At 44.6% G+C, this 19,272-nt stretch overlaps 1 protein-coding gene across 1 annotated transcript; it reads left to right on the forward strand.

The window, feature by feature from the left end:
- Window positions 1-388: 388 nt before the first annotated feature.
- On the forward strand, window positions 389-8,170 carry klf6a (Kruppel-like factor 6a). The gene is made up of 4 exons (XM_035142659.2): window positions 389-785; window positions 2,921-3,515; window positions 4,336-4,459; window positions 5,268-8,170. Exons 1-4 carry the CDS (start codon window positions 684-686, stop codon window positions 5,317-5,319), a joined length of 873 nt encoding a protein of 290 aa, XP_034998550.1. The 5' UTR covers window positions 389-683; the 3' UTR covers window positions 5,320-8,170.
- Window positions 8,171-19,272: the final 11,102 nt, after the last annotated feature.

The following is a 19,272-nucleotide window of genomic DNA, read 5'->3' on the forward strand; positions in this document are numbered from 1 at the left end:
CACAGAGAGAGAGAGAGAGAGAGAGAAGCTGACATGTTTTCCAGCAGCAGGCCGCGGTTCTGGTAGAAGTGCGGCCGGCTCACAGGCGCTGTCTGCGGCCAAACGCTGAGACCAACGCAGGCACTGAGAGCCTCCAGCCCCGGCATATATACATGCCTATAAATAACCAGCCAATCAGCGGCGAGCCACTGGCAGTCAAACCCGCCAATTAAACGCGAGAACGGAACGAATGAAGTCGCAGCTCGGCCGCCATTGGCCGCCCGTGATATCATTCGCGAGCCCTTACGCCGCTCGCCTCCGATTGGCTGCGGGCGGAGCGGAGGCCGGACGGAGGGCGGAGAGGGAGAGAGAGAGGAGGGGGCGGGGCCCGGAGGTTTGAATAGGGAAGTTTTGCAGAGCGCAGTTGTTCCTCATCCAGTCCGCTGCGCGTCTGTCAATACGAGAGAGAGGAGGAGAAGAAGAAGAAGAAGAAGAAGAAGAAGCAGCGAGAGAAGGAAGGAAGGAAGGAGGGGGCACTGACGGAGCCACTCTGCCGCTGCTCGGATCGCATCGCCGGGGGAACGCTCTCACTCCCACTCCCTCCGCTGGCTCTATTTTATACCTGACTCAAATATTTAAAGTGCAGCTACTCGAGGCTTATTTTTTTTTTTTAAAAAGAAGACAAGGGGGGAAAAACAGAAAAGATGGATGTTCTACCCATGTGCAGCATCTTTCACGAACTTCAGATAGTTCACGACACGGGCTATTTCTCCGCCTTGCCGTCACTGGAGGAGTACTGGCAGCAGGTGAATATGTCCACTGTGTGTGTTGGGGTCTGGGCTGCTGCTGCTGCTGCTGCTGCTGCAAAGCGGAACTGGCTGCGCTTCTTTTTTTTTTTTTTTAATTTTTTTATTTTGGGCTTTAATAGATCACAGGGAAGTTGAGAATATTTATACAATCACATCGTGTTAGGGCTGTAAACACAGTGGTCCCAGTGCGTAGACGGAGCCCGTGCGCTCACCTGACACGCTGCAGCAGTGTGTGTGTGTGTGTGTGGGTGTGGGGTATGAAGTTTTTGGCAGACTGAAGTGGATCAGTGTGTCAGTCTGACAGCTGGAGTCCAGCCTCTGCTGCTGCTGCTGCTGCTGCACCAGGATGAATGAGAGAGAGAGCTACTGCACGCTGCCTCTCTCTACCTCTATCGCCAGCTCTACCTCCATCTCTTCCTCTGTCTATCACCCTCTCTACCTCTCTTTATCACCAGCTCTACCTCTCTCTATCACCCCCTCTACCCCTCTCTATCACCAGCTCTACCTCTCTCTATCACCCCCTCTACCTCTCTCTATCACCAGCTCTTCCTCTCTCTATCACCCCCTCCCTCTCTCTCTCTCTGCATGCTGCTGTTGTATTTCCAGCATGATCTCTCCTCCTCTGAGCTCATGCTTCCAGGATGTGAGAGCTGGTTTCACTTCCAACACAAGCTGCTCAAACGCAGGAGGAAGTAGATTTTCTCGCTGATTCAAACTCACATGTAGCGCTGGCTCAGGATCAAGCCCTGCAGCCCGTAGTTTTTGTTTAAATATTCTATTTTCAGAACATAAAATCTGCTTTGGTTAATCTTCACTTCCTCTATCGTCAACTTTAAATGCAACACATTTTTGTCACAGCTTCCTCTCTTACCCCATATAACCTTTTTCTGCTTTGCAACATTAAGTCTAGTCAAAAAACATAACATTAACATCAATTTTAATCAAAAAACATCATTTCCCACCATCCTGCTATTTGAATGGGCTCCTCAACTTCTTCTTTTCGAAACCCTATTCTCCCTTTTTATTCCTGCTCTGTAATATAGATTCTAGTTAAATACAATCATTTTGCATGATCCTGTGATTTGAATGAGCCCCCCCCCGGAACATGACACGATCAAATATCAGCCATGGCCCAATCCCTCCTCGCATGAGTAGGCACCAGCACAGCTGGAAAATATTGTGCTGCAGGAGCCCAGAGGAAATATTTATTCTACATGTGCCCCGTCAGAGCCTCTGTCTCTGAGCACCCTCCTAATGAACGGCCTCTTCTTTTCTTTTTTTCAACTTTTAACGGCCTCTGTAGTAAATTGGAGCCAGTGTTATCTTTTTATTGAGCAGTTGAGGGGGTGGTGGTTGAGTGGCTGACATGAGGAAGGATGTGATTGCATGGCAGAGGTACGCATGAGGGTAAAAGCAGCTGAATGGCTGGAGGAGGAAGTCGAGCGGCTTCCTTAAAAGGACTATCAAAATGTGTCGGGCGCTGAAATGACAATGCACGTTTTCTTAGGTGCAGCAGAGTTGGAGCTTACGCTAGTGGCGGTGGAGGGGGAGGAGGGGGAGGGGGGGCAGCAGCAGCTCAGACAGAGTAAATCACATCAAGCTGAGACCACTGGAACATGTTTGAATGAGATGAGGCTGGATATTGTGAGGGAGGATGAGTTTGTGAAATGAAGAATCGTGACGTGCAAATGCAAATAATGGAGACTGTCATCATCAGTTCATCCAGTCACTGATTTAAGTCTTTTAAACATAAATACGTAGAGAAACCCAGAACCACTTCCCAGAGAGCAACACATGTCCTAAAACCAACAAATGTTCAATTTACCATCATATGACACAAGAAAACAGAAGATCCTCACATTTCAGAAGCTGTAACCAGCAAGTGTTTGGCCTTTTTGTTTAAATATATCTGAATTATTCATTTTCTTTCAGCTGACTAAACAATCAATAGACTAATCATCGCAGCACTAATGTAAAGATAAGTGCAGGGATGACTCATATGTCCTGCTGGAAGCATCTAACAAATATGACTCATGTGCACGTGCAGTGTTTTGCTGCTGTGAACGAGCCTCCTCTCTTCAGGGGAGCTGCTGCACTTCATCTCTTCTTACTCTGTGTTTTCATTCAACCAGACATGTTTGGAGTTGGAGCGCTACCTGCAGAGCGAGCCCTACGTCTCCACAGCCGACCTCAAGTTCGACGGCCAGGAGGACCTCTGGAGCAAGCTGATCTTGGCCTGCGGGGACAAGGCCAAGGCCGAGTCCGACCCAAAGCTGCCGCGGGCGGACGAGGAGGACAATCAGGACAGCCAAATCTTGGACACCAACAGTGTGAATTCAGACGCCAGCAGCGAGGCCTCGGACAGTTCTGAGGAGCTCTCGCCCACGCACAGCTTTACCTCCAACCCTCTGGGCTCCGTCTTGGTTGGCTCTGGACCTTTTAGCCCCTCGGTCATTAGCACGCCACCTTCCTCGCCGGAGGCCAACTCGGAGCCCAACTCGGAGCCCATCACCGTGACGAACAGCTGGGTGGCCATGCACGGCGACTTGCACTTGCCGGTCAAAATCAGGAGCGGTGGCTCCGCAAAGGGTTCGGACAAGACGGGACTCATGTGCGGGGAAGCGTCTCCGGACGGCAGGAGGCGAGTACACAGGTGTCAGTTCAACGGGTGTCGCAAGGTTTACACGAAGAGCTCCCACCTCAAAGCACACCAGCGCACTCATACAGGTCAGTACAAACTGCCAAGGCCTAAATTATGTCCACTTGTGACATGTGTGAAGGTTGAGTCTCTCCTCTGTTGCTTTCACTCAAAACCACTTCATTCATAGAGTCAAAGAATGTGAGTTTTTATTGAGCGCTGGCTGGAAGTGCGATGAATTCAGTCTGTCATCGTAAAGGCATTGTCCAGCCATTGTGTAATGTAATTAAAGGTCCACATTGCATGATGTCCTCAGCTGGAGCGCTGTGAGCATTAGCGCTGCATGGCTGGATACCTAAACTGTGACCTAATCTATCTGGAATGTGACTCACTGAGCCAGTGAGTGAGTGAGCGAGCGAGTGAGAGCAAGGGGGAGGGGTTGCACATGGGAGATAAAAAGGACTTCAAACCGGATTGAGTTTCAGCATGGGAATGGGGTGAATGGGTGGGGGGGCCCAGGGGGCCCCAAGTGGGAGGCCTCTGAATGGTCATTTCAGTGTTCCTTACTTCTGATTAGAGGCGTGAAATTGCACATGTTACTTATTTCATTTTCTACACACTGAGCGTATGTTTTGTATTCAGCTGCAGAGCATCGCTGTTAGCATTCTTGGCATGTTTCATCAGGCTGCATTAAAAAAGCCCAAGTGATCCAACAGGTTCAGTGGAATCTGGCTCTCGACTGACCTGTCATCAGGCCTTGACCCGGGGGTGATTGATTTGAATTCGTTTTGAATAACAACAGTTCAGGGCCAACCAATCATTGCCTGAGCAGAGAAAACAGGGTGCATCAGTTGTTTGTTTTGTGTGTCCAAACTTTGAGCTTCACTCACCTGTTCCATCTCCCTGCAGGTGAGAAACCGTACCGGTGTTCATGGGAGGGCTGCGAGTGGCGCTTTGCACGAAGCGACGAGTTGACCAGACACTTCAGGAAGCACACTGGGGCAAAGCCATTTAAATGCAGTCACTGTGACAGGTAAGCCAGACTTTCATTATGTCTCCAAAGACTGAGGACACTGAGGTCTTTTGAGGGCTCGGTCACACAGACACAAATGTTTGTTGCTCTCACATCCAATCGGAGGAGCAAAATAAAACCTTTGCTTCCTTTGGTGAGGCAAATCACAGCGTGGCCTCACATGGAGTTCAACTTTGATGAACTTTGACCTGGCTTCACATTGATGTGTGTGTGTGTGACTGTACCCTTACTTAGAGCTGAACTGAGGACTAGCTCAACATGACTAGTGTAAATATGGGCCCATACTAGCTTACTGAAATGTGTGTATGTTGGCTAGTGATATGTTTTAGAACAGATGTAGCACTCAGTACATTTGTTTCATGGTCATAAAATTCGCTTTGTATTATAGGTTGTGTAAAGAAATTTAACATCGTCCAATCAGATTTCAAAAATCTGTATCTGCCTCAGAAATCAAATCTTCAATGGGCTTTTAAATGAATTAAACGTCCAGCTAAGGATGTATCTGTGTGACAAGTAAAATAAACAACAAATTCATTGGGGGAAATGTACAATCAGCTCACTTAATTTTGCATTTTTATTTTTAAAGCTCCCAAATGTCAACATCAGGCTGTCACTATAAACCAGGAGGAGATAATTGGTCTCAATGAGCCACTTCTCAATAGGAATTTGTTCAGTTATTACCTCACGTGTCATTAAAAAGCATGAGTTCTACACCATTAATGTTTAAAATCCCTGTAGCACAAAGCTTCTTCCTCCGTTCAGTACAACATGTCTGACTTCCTGTCCCCCCCCTCTCTTCCTGTTCCAGATGTTTCTCCAGGTCAGACCATCTGGCTCTTCACATGAAGAGGCACATCTAGAGAACAGGGCGAGCGCTGAGCGAGCGTCGCAGTGAAGGGGTGGACGTTTTTTTTTTTTTTTAAGAAGAAGAAGAAAACAAACGCCGACGTCTCTCCCGATCCGGTCTCTTGGTTGAACTGTCCCAGAGAGCAAGAGTAGCGGGAGTGTGTTCCAGCCAAAGCATGCCGTTTTGCACCATACTGAAACCCAGTGCCTCCGGGACCTCTCTTTGGAGAAAGGTGCTCTGAAGGTTGTCTGTTGCGACAAGAGGACAAAATCATGGATTGGGGAAAGAACTTTGTTTTTCATTGAGAAGGACTTAAAACATACAAAAAAAAAGACAAAAAAAAGATAAAAAGACACGCAAACAGAATGAATGATTTGTATGTATGGTGCATGATGTTTTGGGGACATCTCCCGGACAGCAGATACACTGGTACTTTAAAAAAAATACCTGTCTGAGGTAAGCATGTGTGCACTGTGAATGTCTGAGATTGGCCGCCGGGCCCCCGTGGAGAAAGAGAGCGAGGATTTCTGGGAGAAGAGATGGATTGATGGATAGATGGAGCGGGGCTGGTACCGATGTCGCTGTGGACTGAATGGGGTTTTCTGGGGGGAACGTTCCCACTCGTGTTTCCCCTGGTGGCAGTGTGAGGAGGAGGCAGGGAGAAAGTTCCTGCCCTGCCCTGCCTGACACCCAGACTTAGTGGAGGAGGAGGAGGAGGAGAAGGGGGAAGTCTCCTTGGGTTTGACTAGAGAGAACTAGAGCATTGACGTGTCCCCTTCTGGTCTGTGACCCGGGACCAAAACTCTCCCCCTCTGCCCTCCTCACTCCCTTGGTCACTGTATGACCGGAGCTTTTTTTTTTTGGTGTTTTTGGTGCAGCTACTAAATGTGCAATGTGTTACGTAGCCTGGTTTATTATTTTTTTACATGCTACAAAGCTCATTTGTAGTCCCAATTGTATAAGCTGTGTGCTTAGAGGTATAAAACACAACTATACTATAACTTCAGTATCATAGACAGGTGTTGCATGGTTCTAGGGTTTGTTCACTTCCTGTTTCCAACTGTAATCAGGACTGCAAATAGGTTTTTTTCTCAATAAAAGTGCAGCTAAAACGCGAACGGTTTTAAATGTTACAATATTGTACATAAGCGCCCCGATGATTTCCTCTTCATCTTTACGACATCATCAAACATTTCCCTTCACTCTGGCTCTGCACACGGCTGCAGACGCCACCACTGCTTGCTGATTTTCTCCTCATTCATCCTTTGCCTTGAGGAATACTTTTTGATTTGTTTTTTTTGTACTTTCCTTTTCTATCTTTATAATGCACTGTTGACCTTAATGGTGCCTTATGCAAGTGACTCAGCCCCGTGGCGGCGCTTGTTTTCGCCCCCTCGGGAAGTCACATTTGTTGTATGGGTGATTTGACAAGCTTGATTAAGGCTCAATTACAAATTAACTCACACCTCTTTGTGTGTAATGAAAGCTGCCTGCATCTATTCCGACGGTTAATTGTGTTAAATGTAAATGCTTCGAAAAGTCTCTCTCTCTCAATTCACTCGCTTTTTTTTTTTTTGTCTGCCTCTTTTGACTCAGAGACGCAGCTCAGTTGATCAGTACATCCCACTCATTGGAGTCAGAACATGTAAATAAGACAAATGCTGTATGTTTAGAGCACTTAAATTCATTTATTAATGCTGTTAACTACTATGTAGTACGAACTCAAGTCCATCACACTCGGCTCCAAGGTACAAAATAACCAGAGTAGCTAGACGCACACGTTTTTTTCTCAGTTCAGCTCATACAGTGCTGCTCCTTTTTTAGCCTGTATCCCTCCCCTCCATCCTCTGCTCCCTGTCCCCCGCTCCGTCCCCTCCGCCGCTGCAAGTGGGACCGAAGAAAACGCTAAAGATTTATTGTAATTAACAGGCCGCAGTCGGACAGGCCTTGCCTTGTACTGCCTCGCGGTAATGAATTGCTAAAGGCTTTGTTGGCATGGAATCTGTCACAGACTGCTGACTGTGTAGGTTGGTTATTGACCTGTCTGGGGGAGCGTTGTTTTAGCCAAGCTGCAACAGTAATATGAAGAAAAAAAGACAGAGAAGGGGCGGGGGGCAGGTGGGTTCTGGCAGCAGATAAAGATCAAGCATCGATGTTGCACATGGAAATTTGGCCCAAAAAAAAGAAAAGAACGTCAATGAAGTTATCTCCTGAAAATTGTTTTTGTTTTTTTTTCAATTTTTCCCACTGGAGGGGGATGGATACAGGACAAAGGGTGGAGACCAGACTAATTGTAGGGATTACACTTATTACTGCTTCAGGATACAGTGATTGGTGCCACCCGCTCCAGATCAGCGACCTTGCTGCTGGAATCTTCGATGTTGCAGCAAGCCGCACTGTGGCGTGTTCCAACATATGGATTTCAGATCAGCGGGGTGAAAGAGACACGATGAGTACAAACCTGAAACTGCTTGCTGCGATAGATTTGGGAGTGCTGGCGATGCCTTTTGTGGGCAAAGAGAAGGAACATCCATTCTGTGAAAGCAGCAGCCAATATTGTTCGAGTGGTAATTGAGCCTTGATTTAGCCCCATGTTTGCTCGCATCTTTCACACTTTCACACTTCCCATCATCCTTTTTCATCCCACTACTCCTCTGTCACACACAAACACACACAGACACACACACACACACACACAGCTCTTTGTTCTCAACTGAATCTTTGTATAAAAAGAAAAAAAAACAACTTTTGTAAAATTGTTATGTTTTTGCTTTATGAAATTTTTATTTGAAATTGTTTTGCAAAATTGTTATATTTCTGTATGAATGTATTTTTTATTGGAATAATAAGAAATTCTTATCTGACTTTGGCTCGCATCCTTTGTCTTATTTCTTAAGTCCCCTCAGTTGTGCTTCATTATCGTGAAAGCTTTTTTTTTTTATCAGTATTTGTTGCCCGTGGGAGGTTTGCAGCTTGTTGAGGGTGAGTGGCTGCATTTCAGCTGCACCCTGCCCTCCGGTAATACGGACAAAATTAGATTAGGGGCCAGGGTGTGAGCAGCGAGGGTGCATATCTGACATTTTGAATTTGTCACTTAAAAAATGCATTAGAAACCCAAGTGTTTACCAAAGTCTCAGCAGACAGCTTGTGTTAAACGGCTGTACCTGCTGCTGCTGCTGCTGCTGCCGCCGCCGCTGCTGCTAGAAGCACTACATGGCCTCACCTCCTCCTGACTTGTAAACACCAGCATGAAAATAACTCTCCTCGAATGAGCAAATTGCATCTCTGGAGAAAGTGTTTGCTAAACACGGGAACCTGACGAAGCTCGCCCCCGTGGCAAACATTCAGATCTAGCGTTTGGTGTTTTGTTTTTTTTTCTCGTTTGGAAAAGTTTCTGTAAAATTCTCTCTGCAGTGGTTTCAATCCTGAAAAACGTCTGACTGTTCACTCCTTAGAGCTAGCTAGCTCTCATCAAAGCACTATAAATAATTTATCTCCATCGCTTACAGCCCATGGCATTTAATTAGAAAGCCCGCTTTTCTACATTTGTTAGATAATTACTCTACTTGACACAGATAATGATACAAAACAGCAGTGGATAAACCAAAAGAGCCCTACTTTAAGTTACAAACTAACAAGAAAATAAGATATATACATAGTAAAGGGGGAAAAAACCAACGAGCTCTCTGCTCCCCTGCTTATGATGCTGATGACCTAGAATGGGCCGGCAACTTATTAGCTCGTCTGATTTCCAGTAAAAGCCCTGTGGTTTATAAATGAAGCTTCGCCTGCAGTTGGTAATTAAGCTCGCTCTGGAGAACCTCCCCTCTTTCGAGTGGTGAAGAATGTTGGGAGGGCTTTTTTCGCCTAAAATGCCGCAGCTCTTTGATCTCCCCAAAACTCCTGCCCCACTTGATTTGTAGACTTGAACTGTACCTGCGATGCATAACGGAAGGCCGACGAGCAACCTGACCCGCAAAAAGAGTCCAAACTGCTCCTTACTTGACCCAGAGAGAGAAATCCTAGAGGCCCCGATTCTTGTATTTTAACCTCTGGAGTCGGGGTCGGGCGAATGTTGCGTTTGATTTCCGCGCAGCTGACTCACATCCTGACGTGGAGTGGACCATCATGTATAAAGTTTCTGGTAAATGTGGCAGTAAGATCGGCATTCTTTCTTTGATGTACGCAGAGTGCACGTCCTCCATGTGCTTTCCCACATCGATACTGTGACTCAGCCTAAAGCCCAGTGGATTACTGGGAGCGATTATTCATTTTTGGATGTCCCACATCTTATCTTCATGTCTGAGGGGAGTGCATCACATGTAGGGTTGTATCCCATGACAGTGGTGAGGCCTGGAGAGGTTTTGTACATATGATGGCTGTGGAAAGTCAATTTAATCAAGTGCTGTGCTTAAGTACAAAACTATTGTTACATGTACTTTCTACTGTATGCTACTCTGGTCTTGTGCTCCACTAGATTTCAGGTCAAATGTTATACAGTATACATTTATTAGACTTCACGTGAAAGAATAGAAACATACATTATGTGGGTCAAATACACACACATACATATTTGCACACAAAATATTTGTATTAAGTCTGTAGTAGATGGTTCCTTTTTTCAGTATTTGAGACCAAGAGACCTAAAAATAATGTATGAATATATATTCTTGTAATTATTGGGAAATCACTATGATGGTGAGATGTGCTGAATCTTGTGTTTCACTTTGTGTAAAAGCAAACCCCCTCTGCAGTTTCAACCTCAATATGTAAACAGAACTTGTGCACCGCCAGTGTATATATTTATAAAAAACCTGATACTGAGAAAAAAAACTGCTTTCCTCCGCATTTTACATCAAACCTAAATTTAGTCCCTCGGAAAAAAAATCAAGACCCTCAGCTGCCCTATAAAAAACTCTACCCTAATTTGTCTACCCTCACCCTTTCATGACCCCCCCGACCCCCCAGTGCATGAGTGCATTTTAGTTGCTAGTTACATTATAATTTAAAACAGTTTATGCTTAGTGTTAATGAAAACCAAACAAATACCCCAGCCACGGGATAATTTTTGGGAATATGCCCAATTTCTTACGAACTGAATTGAGAAGCCTCACACTTGTTTTTCAGGAAAACAAATCTCCATCATTCTTTACATCGGCTGAGAGCTAATTCAAGTATTTACAGAGCAGAGTGTGTTTTTTAGAGTTTATTCTCGTGTGCTAAACTGAGCTGGTAACAGTGATGAAGGACGACGAGCGTGTTATTCACAATCATTTCAAAGCGTCGCCGTGTTCCACGTCAGATGTATCAGTGAATCTCAATGGATGTGACTATCTCCCACGACATAATTGCAAAGAGATTTCTATTTCATCATTCGCTTTCAAGCGGAAAGGCCTTCCAATTGTGGATTGTAAAATAAATCATTATCCAAAATTGCTGTGAATTAACAGACGCGGGGCAGGAGTGAGAGATTGCCTCGCCTGCGGTTGTCTCTCTCACACACACACACACACACGCGCGCGAGAAAATGGACTGTGATGGAGGCACACAGTGAGTTAAATGAGGGGAAATAATCAGGAAAGAGGAGGTTATCAGACTCTGCGCCCGGTTCATTCAGTCAGTCAGACTGCAAGTCATCACATATGCAGACTTTACTCTGAAAGCCCCAGCGTCAGGGCTTTCTCTCTCCCTCCCTGTCTTTCTGTTAATGGAGTCTATTAGGACTTGGCTTGTAGGGGAAATAGGACTGAAATCTGAGGTCAGTGACTCTCCTTTATGTCCCCCCGCTGCTGAGCTCCACAACTGCGCTCGCCCGCCACATGTGTGCCATAATCGCTATCATCGCTGATCCCACCATCATCATCATCATCATTGCTGCTATCTGTTCATACGCTGTCGAGCCCATTTCAATCCTCACCGTCACTGTTATCATCAAAAGCACAAGTATCATCAGGACTATTGTTCTTCTGCAATCCCAACATTTCTCCTCCTCCTCCTCCTCCCTGGGTTCTGCCTTGAATAATGCATGTTTCCTTAAACGAACCCCCATGGTAAATTAGATTCTACACCTAATTACCATGTTGCAATTAGCTGCAGAAATGAGAGAGGATCTGAGAACATTGCCCACAACAAAGTGAGGCAGATTTGAAGTTGTGTTTTTTTTTTTTCCTCTTCTGTTTTGTTTTGTATTTAAGACCCTGCAACATGAAGAGCTCGTGTGTGTGTGTGTGTGTGTGTGTGTGTGTGTGTGTGTGTGTGTGTGTGTGTGTGTGTGTGTGTGTGTGTGTGTGTGTGTGTGTGTGTGTGTGTGTGTGTGTGTGTGTGTGTGTGTGTGTGTGTGTGTGTGTCGTTCGCCGCAGATTAAATTCTGACCGAAACTGTAAGATCATCAGTTCTTTTGAAATTTGAGATGCAATCCTTAGCGAGAGCCTGCCTCACCCCAAAAAAGAGGCATCACTCTCGGGAGGAGATTTGTGCGGGACACATAAGAGCCAGCGGGATGGGGGTGGGGGAGTATCATCATAATATGATTCTGTTGACAGTTGACAAATATAATTATCCCAGTGCAGTGCCCGTTCTAAACCTGCCTGTTCGGAATGGGCTGTTAGCTCGGCCTGTGGTAATGCTCTGGTGCATCTGGACAATATACTGTCACCTTTTTATTGTTTGTCTGCTGGACGTAGTGTGCAGAGCTTTTTATAAAGTCGATGGAGCAGATTGAAGTTAAAAAAACCTTGGGTTCATCCTACCTGGTTTATCTGCAGTGAAGATTTTATAGTCAATGTTTTACATAGAATGACAACTGTTACTGTTACTGTTCACCTGTATGGTTTGTATTGGACACAATCTTCAACCCAAGTTCACATATATTCAAAATAAAATGCAGCTCAGCTCAATATAAAGCATTGCAGCAACAAAACAAACATTGTGCTTTTACTTCATAGAGAAATTGCTGAAGAGGAAGTGATTCTGTGAATGTTGTTGCCATGACGGAGATCAGCGACCGTGAATGTGTCAGTGCCATATGTTAAAAAAAAAAGATCAAACTTATGTAGCAATGACTTTGCTCTGCAGTTTAACCCAGTTGTTGATCCGTGCTGTAATATATCAGAGGCCGTAGAAGAAGACATGTTCAACTACGTCTGCAGACTGAAGGCTCACTTCCCCAACCCCGCTGACTGCTACAGAGAGCCTGTTTATTCAAATTTGTCCATAACATTTTGAAAGTTCAAATCAAATTCGATCAGATCAAATTCAACACTACACTTCCTTGGGCCATTAAGAAAAAACACATGCCAAGTATGAAGCCTATAAGATGAATGGTTGGCGAGATACGTGTTCCACATACAGACAGACAGGCTTTTGTCGATTTAGAAGGTAGATGGGATAGGTAATAATCCAAGGATTGGTTTAAATTAATTCATAAAAGAAGGAATTCAGCTGAATAATAAGCTTGTTCATCAGTGATAAGAGACAAAGAGACTGAGTGACACAGGAGTCCCCGGGTTCACACTCGGTCCTCTGCAGATGCATCTCTGCAGCTCAAGGTAAATGAGTCCATTTGAATACAAATCCGGGTCGGCCTGGGTCACAATCATAATTGTCTCTGTAATTAGATTCCCTCCGCGAGTCTCTGGCTTGTGTCACTCCGGCAGACAGCAGCAGTGCACTCGGGAGGAGGATGGACCGAAATACGCCGTTAGCCTCTGGAGCCTGGGGTCGAACGGTCAAGGGAGAGGTGAGAGCGCATTCCCACATAATGGTCCCGGGTGTAATGTTTGTTTTCTTCCCTGCCCTTTCCCACTCATTAAGGAATTCTTGGTGGGTCCCATTGCTGTCAGAGGTATAGATGCAGCGGTTCGCCGTTTATGCACACTAACGACGAGTTGTCATGGCACTGTCATGGCATCGGCTGTAATTTCTAAATAACTTGTTGCTACGTGGCTTCATGTCATCGTCGCTCCAGCCAAAAATAACTGCATTGTCACTTGAAAGCTTCTGTTTCCAGTCCACTCGCAAAAGTCTTTTCCACAAACCGCACAGCTGCTCCGCAATCCAACGCGCTGGAATGTTTTATTTTTTACGACATCCAAGCGAGACGTCAAGCTTCATAAAAGCCGGTATGATTTTCAATTTCTGCCACTATTGAATAGGTAGCGAGCAGAGACAGTCATTAGTTGGAGTCAAGGTCTGTGGTGCTTTGAAAAGTCCTCTTCTCTCTTCTACAGGTTAACAGTGTGCAGTTGCATTAATCACCATGACAACTGCCTCCTGACTGTGTGTCGTGCCTGGCAGAGAGAAGAAGAGAGATGACGATAGCCTCGTGACAAAAATGTGTTTTAATTTCACACTTTGTGGATGTTTTGACTTCAAACAATTATTGTATGAAAGGATGAGGTCAACCCATACCGGTTGTACGACTTTTTTTTTTTGTCCACTTCATCTCTGTCTTAGAAATCCAGAAACTCGAGTGATACAGGTTTCCCACCAACCTATCCATTTCCATTAACCATTCAGGGTTTGGGCTCGGTTGTAATGTGGAGAACGTAATGAAAGGGTTTCTGTTGTTGCATGCCACAGCTGACACAACCAACATGAGCACTTATCGCTGAAACGCAAAACTACGAACCACGCTGCTGAAAGCATTTTATTCCTGCTTTCCACAAACCAGTGTGCAACCTGAAGCATCCACCAAACCAACTGGAAACCTCATTGCAGCCGGCCTCCAGTCCATATCTGTAGACAAAAGCTGCTGCTAGAGCAAGTTATTCAGAGTGCTGGAGAAAAAAAATACCAATTTCCATCAAAAGGCCACTTGTGTACTGATGTCAAACAAGATCTGCAGAGAACCAAGACAAGATATTGCATGATAGTAAACAGCGAACATTTTATTTTCCGGCTTCTAATTTATTAACAGGTTATATATTAAGAAAATGTAAGATATTTATATTGAATTATCCTTTAGTGAATTATTATCTTCTCTTTTTGCATATGTGGCTGTTTCTTCCATATTAAATTAAATCAGAGCAGTCATACATTGTCGTTGAAATTTGATTGTAGCATGAGAGTTGAATTTTAAACACTGTATTGTGTATCAAATCCAATCAAGGCAAGGACCCTTGACCTTTCCTCTAGCGCCATCATCAGAATGAGTGGATTACAACACATGATGGTTCAACAAGCAGCCAGTTTGCGGAACCGAGCATCTACAGCTAACAGTAGCTCAGGCCTGGTTTGAGCTACGTCCCCAACTTAGTCTTGTTCTCAACTGAAGGCTTCACAAATGCAAGCAATGCTGCAGGTGGCTAGCTAGCCTCTGTGTCGACACAACATAAGAACAGAGAATTTCTAATACAGGGAAAACGTCCGCTCTCACAACTTCCAGGCTGGATAGGGGGCGCTCATGTGGTCGTCAAATAGGGATAGCCTAGGGTAATATCTTTCTGTGTGGATTTGTGACATCACAAACTGCAAGAAACTTTACAGCCTTTCCATATTGTGTCAATCAAGCAGTGAGCGTTGTTGGGCTACTACATCAGCCAAAGTTACATGTGGCTGTCAAAGCACAAGAATCCTGTTCTTCCTTCATTGGACTTTATTCACTTTACTTAAACTGAGCTGTGGGCCTTTTGGTTTGAAAGCAAGTGAAATAAATGTATTTAGCTCTTTAGCCCCATTCACACCAATTCATTGAGGACAACCTAGTGACTGCCCTCCAGGTGAATTGCAGCCAATTCCAGTACAGCGAGTTAAATAGCAAGTGGACAGGCTCTCTGTAGACAGGCTCTTAAAAAATAAGAGCACTTAACAGGCACCAAGAAATGTCTCTCCTCACCTCTTTGGATAGAGGCTAACTTCTCTGCGGCAACTACTGTGTCATGCAGTAATGTAATTATTGAATTTGAAGACGTAAATCCTTCACACTACTTGTGACTTCAAAATGTTACAACGTGACTGTATCATTGTTCGTAAAAACACACAGGTTCAAGTCCTGAAGTCATTTTTAGCTTGGTTAAACGACTGTGTACTTTCCTTTCATCCCTGTTGAGTCAATCATCAGGTTTTATGTGTCTCATATTTACATTTCCCTTCATCGGCTCTCTTGAAAAACCAGAGGCTACAGACTTACAGAAACGCTCGGGCAGAATATTAATCCTCCCCTCCCCACCTCCATCTCACAAATTAATTTTGCAAGGCACACCAGCATTCTTTGGCCTAGACCCTAATTAATTTTTGGTCACACTAATTAATTATCGACTGAAAAAGTGAAGAGCGTATAGGAAACACTGTAGCATGTGACAAGGAGGAGAAGAGATAATAAAAAAAGGAGTTGCAGCTGGTGTCAGAAGTTCATCTACATGCTGAACATGTAAAGGGAAAGTGGTACAAAAACCATGTGAAGAGCAGTTGTATCACATTGAGAAAAGCCTAAACTCGTAACTCTTATTACAGCGTGTGAAATGTCTGTTTGTTTATTACACTTTTAAATTGCTCACACGACACTGTGTCATAAAGTTAGATTAAGGATAAGTGGTGCATTATTTTACAGTGGGTTACACACAATGTAAATGGTTTCATATTCACGTTAGAAAACTAGAATAACTGCCGGGTTGTTTGCCTCTGCCGATCTCTCAGGTTGCAGGAATTACAATCTTCACTCCTCTTATGGTGTTTAAAGATGGCCAGAAAAGTGTTTTTGCAGAACATAGTATCCCAATGACGTTGACCTTTTGAATATAAAATGTCATCACTGCATCATTTTATCCAAATTTGTCGATTCTTTCAAATTAGTGTATGAATTTTTGAGTGAGGACAAAAATAACAAGGTAAAAATGACCTCAACCTCTGACCACCAAAGTCAAATAAGATGAGATAAGAAGTCCTTTATTCGTCCCGCAATGGGGAAATTTGCAATGTTTCAGCAGGAGAAGACACCACATTAGTAGCATGCAGTACTTGGGTGAAGGAATATACAGAAATAGAATAGATAGAAAAAATAAAGAAAGAAAAAATCTCTTTGAGTCCATGATAAGATAAGTCAAACTTTACTGATCCCATGGGAAATTCACTTGTTCTAGCATGCGGTAAACAAGAAAACACATGAAAGTATAAAATAGAATGAAACGGGGAATAATAATAATGACGTCCAGACAAACGGATTTCCCGGAAACCTAATTCCTTCAGCCAACGCTGCAGCCGGCGCTGAGACTCAAAAGGAAAAAACGAAAGGATGGAATGAGTGAAGAGGGCATGCACTTTCTATTTTCAGCCGACATTTTATCCAAAGACATATTCCAAAGATTAATTGCCGCTCTCTGTGGAAAAAGACATCTGTCCTCCAATTATTAAAGCGATTGTTTTGTTTTGCCAGCTTATTCCTCGGGTCACGGGGTCCCGTAGTTAAATATAAATGACTCAGGCTGTGGACGGCCCCTCTCTGGCATGCTGATGCATCATGCTCTGGAGACGACACTTAGGAATGTTAAAAGGTTTCATATCCTGGATCGACTTTGAGGCTAATGGTAGATTCTCTCTGGGAAGCGAGTCGCCTATTAGCATCGCAGTCATCTTGGAAAAATAGCCGACGCAGCTAGAGAGCAGACGTGACGCAGCGGTTTATGTGGAATCCTCACGTCTCCAATTGTGGTGATTTGGATGCTTTCATATTTTATCATGAGGCTGAAACCGGAGCTGATTTTCCTAACGTCTTGACATTTTGAAGATGGGAGGTTTTAAAGCTTCGATGATGAGGCTATTGCCATGAATCAAGTGGTCTTACTTTCTTGCCACAGAGGAATAAATGGTAAGACGTGCAGTTGATAACGGGGATTCTTCACACTTATAAACTAAGATTTCCTGTGATCCTGTACTTCTACCTACTGATTCCATAGATGTCTGTGTGTGGAACCATTCGGGGGGGGGCTTAACAGTCAGTGTCTTCTTCTACGTCCTTGTATAAACTACAGCACCAGTTGGTAACTGGGTCAAACTGTGGGTCACAAAATGCCATCAGATAATTTTGATTCTATATATATTTTTATTTCCCCATATCGGACTAACACAGACATTGACGGGAGTCGCAGGTGTTGCCCTCCGTCACCGCAAAAACTTTTGTAGAATTTATAGAATCACTTCCTCTTGAGCAATTTGTCAACACAGTTAAATCACAACATTAGTTTTGTTGCTGCAATGTTTCATATGGAGTTGAGTTTTTATTTTGAAAAGTTGTGAACTTGGGTCTGAAAATAAACAACATCCAATGTTTGAAAAAAATTCAGTTTAATTTTATTCAGAACATCAATTTTGCACACAACGTCCAGCACACAAACAATAACAAAGTAACAGTATTTTGTAGAACAGTTTGATGAGGTCTCACTAATGACGAGGAATAATTCTGAAGGAGACTCAAGAAAACAAGCGGGTTTAGAATGATAATAACCTCAGTTAGGAATCAAACCCAATAGCAAACCGTCTTCATGTGTCTGCAGTGTGGCACAAGTATGGAACCAAGAGGCAGCACGGCTGTATGGCCGCGCCACGTCACGTCCAATCACCGCCGCAGACAGGCAACAGGTTACTTTGCATTTTAATTATGAGAAGGTCAGGCCGGGGTTTGTTCGCCAGCCTTGTGCTCCATGTGATTAAACATGCACCGGACGCATAATTTATAGAGCACAGAGGACGCTTTGACCCCGTCGCAGTTTTACATCTCCCACCAGCCTTTGTTGGTGCATGTAAATAACGCCAGTAATTTATGGCAGAAAGATTAAGGTTGCTGGTGGGAAAGAAAGACCAAAAAATCAATGATGCATATTTTTGCAATTTCATCACCTGCATTAACTCACGATCATTTCTCTTTGTTGTGCGTTGTGCTGTTGCCAAAAGGAAACAGGAAACGCCATTGGACAAAGAGCACTGTTCCTGCAGTCAACCTGCACCTGCACGTTCTTGTGATGTTTCTAGTGTTTTGTCACCGAACACATTTCACCGTGGTTCTCATTGTTTATCCCCATCGAGCTATTTTCAGCACAGCACACTACACGGCGGAAAAGACAAAACTCCACAGTCGACATGGATTCGATTTTGTAGCTTGGGAAATTCTGAAATGTCAGCTCTGTATGGGTGCCAAGCAGCGTCCGCTCGCCCCCCCCCCAGTAACAACAACAACAACAACAAACGGATGCCCCTGTATTTCCAATAGATTTCCCATGGAAGACCGCTCTAATTCACATCCCCACACTCTCCGATAGACTCTTACATTCACTTTGCTTGGCTGGCCCTGCTCCATAAGATCCAGTTCTCAGACTTTAGCCTTTTCCCCTCATTTGCATACTGTAACTCAGCAGGGGAGGGGGCAACTTTCTCACATTGGAGGCCAGAGACTGTGACATAATTGTTTGGCACATTATTAACACTCGGTGGCTGTGAATGCGGCCTCCCATGCTCGGCTGGAGAATACACTCCGGCAGAAATTGGGGGGGGGTTTTGTCTTCTGAGCAAAGAGGTGGTGATGGTGGGGGTTAGAGGGGTCACTATCAAAATAATGCTTTCCCACCCGCCCCCGTGGAAGGGGAGGAAGTGCCTGTGCGGCGGCCGTGTCCGACCGATGTCAGCGCCAAGCGAAACCAAAAAAAAAAAAAGAGCAACAACCCTGTCATAGCCTCGAGGTCGTGTCCCCCTGCTCTCGGGCTCGGGGCCCAATCATGTCATTCTTATACACAAGCACTTTCAGGGACAATAACCCCCCCGTCATCGTGCGGCTAATGGAGGTTTTCAATATCGCTCTCCACGTCTGCTCTCAAACTGAAACCATGAGCGTCCTTAAGTATTTTTGAACAGACCAGAAAAAGAGTGAAGGTGACCACACACACACACACACACACACACACACACACACACACACACAGACGCACTCCTCTGCTAATATTGCTCTTGGCCTTTGAGAGCCTCTGGAAAATTCCCCCTA

The sequence above is a fragment of the Hippoglossus stenolepis genome, chromosome 19 (genome assembly GCF_022539355.2).
Source record: "Hippoglossus stenolepis isolate QCI-W04-F060 chromosome 19, HSTE1.2, whole genome shotgun sequence".
NCBI lineage: Eukaryota > Metazoa > Chordata > Actinopteri > Pleuronectiformes > Pleuronectidae > Hippoglossus > Hippoglossus stenolepis.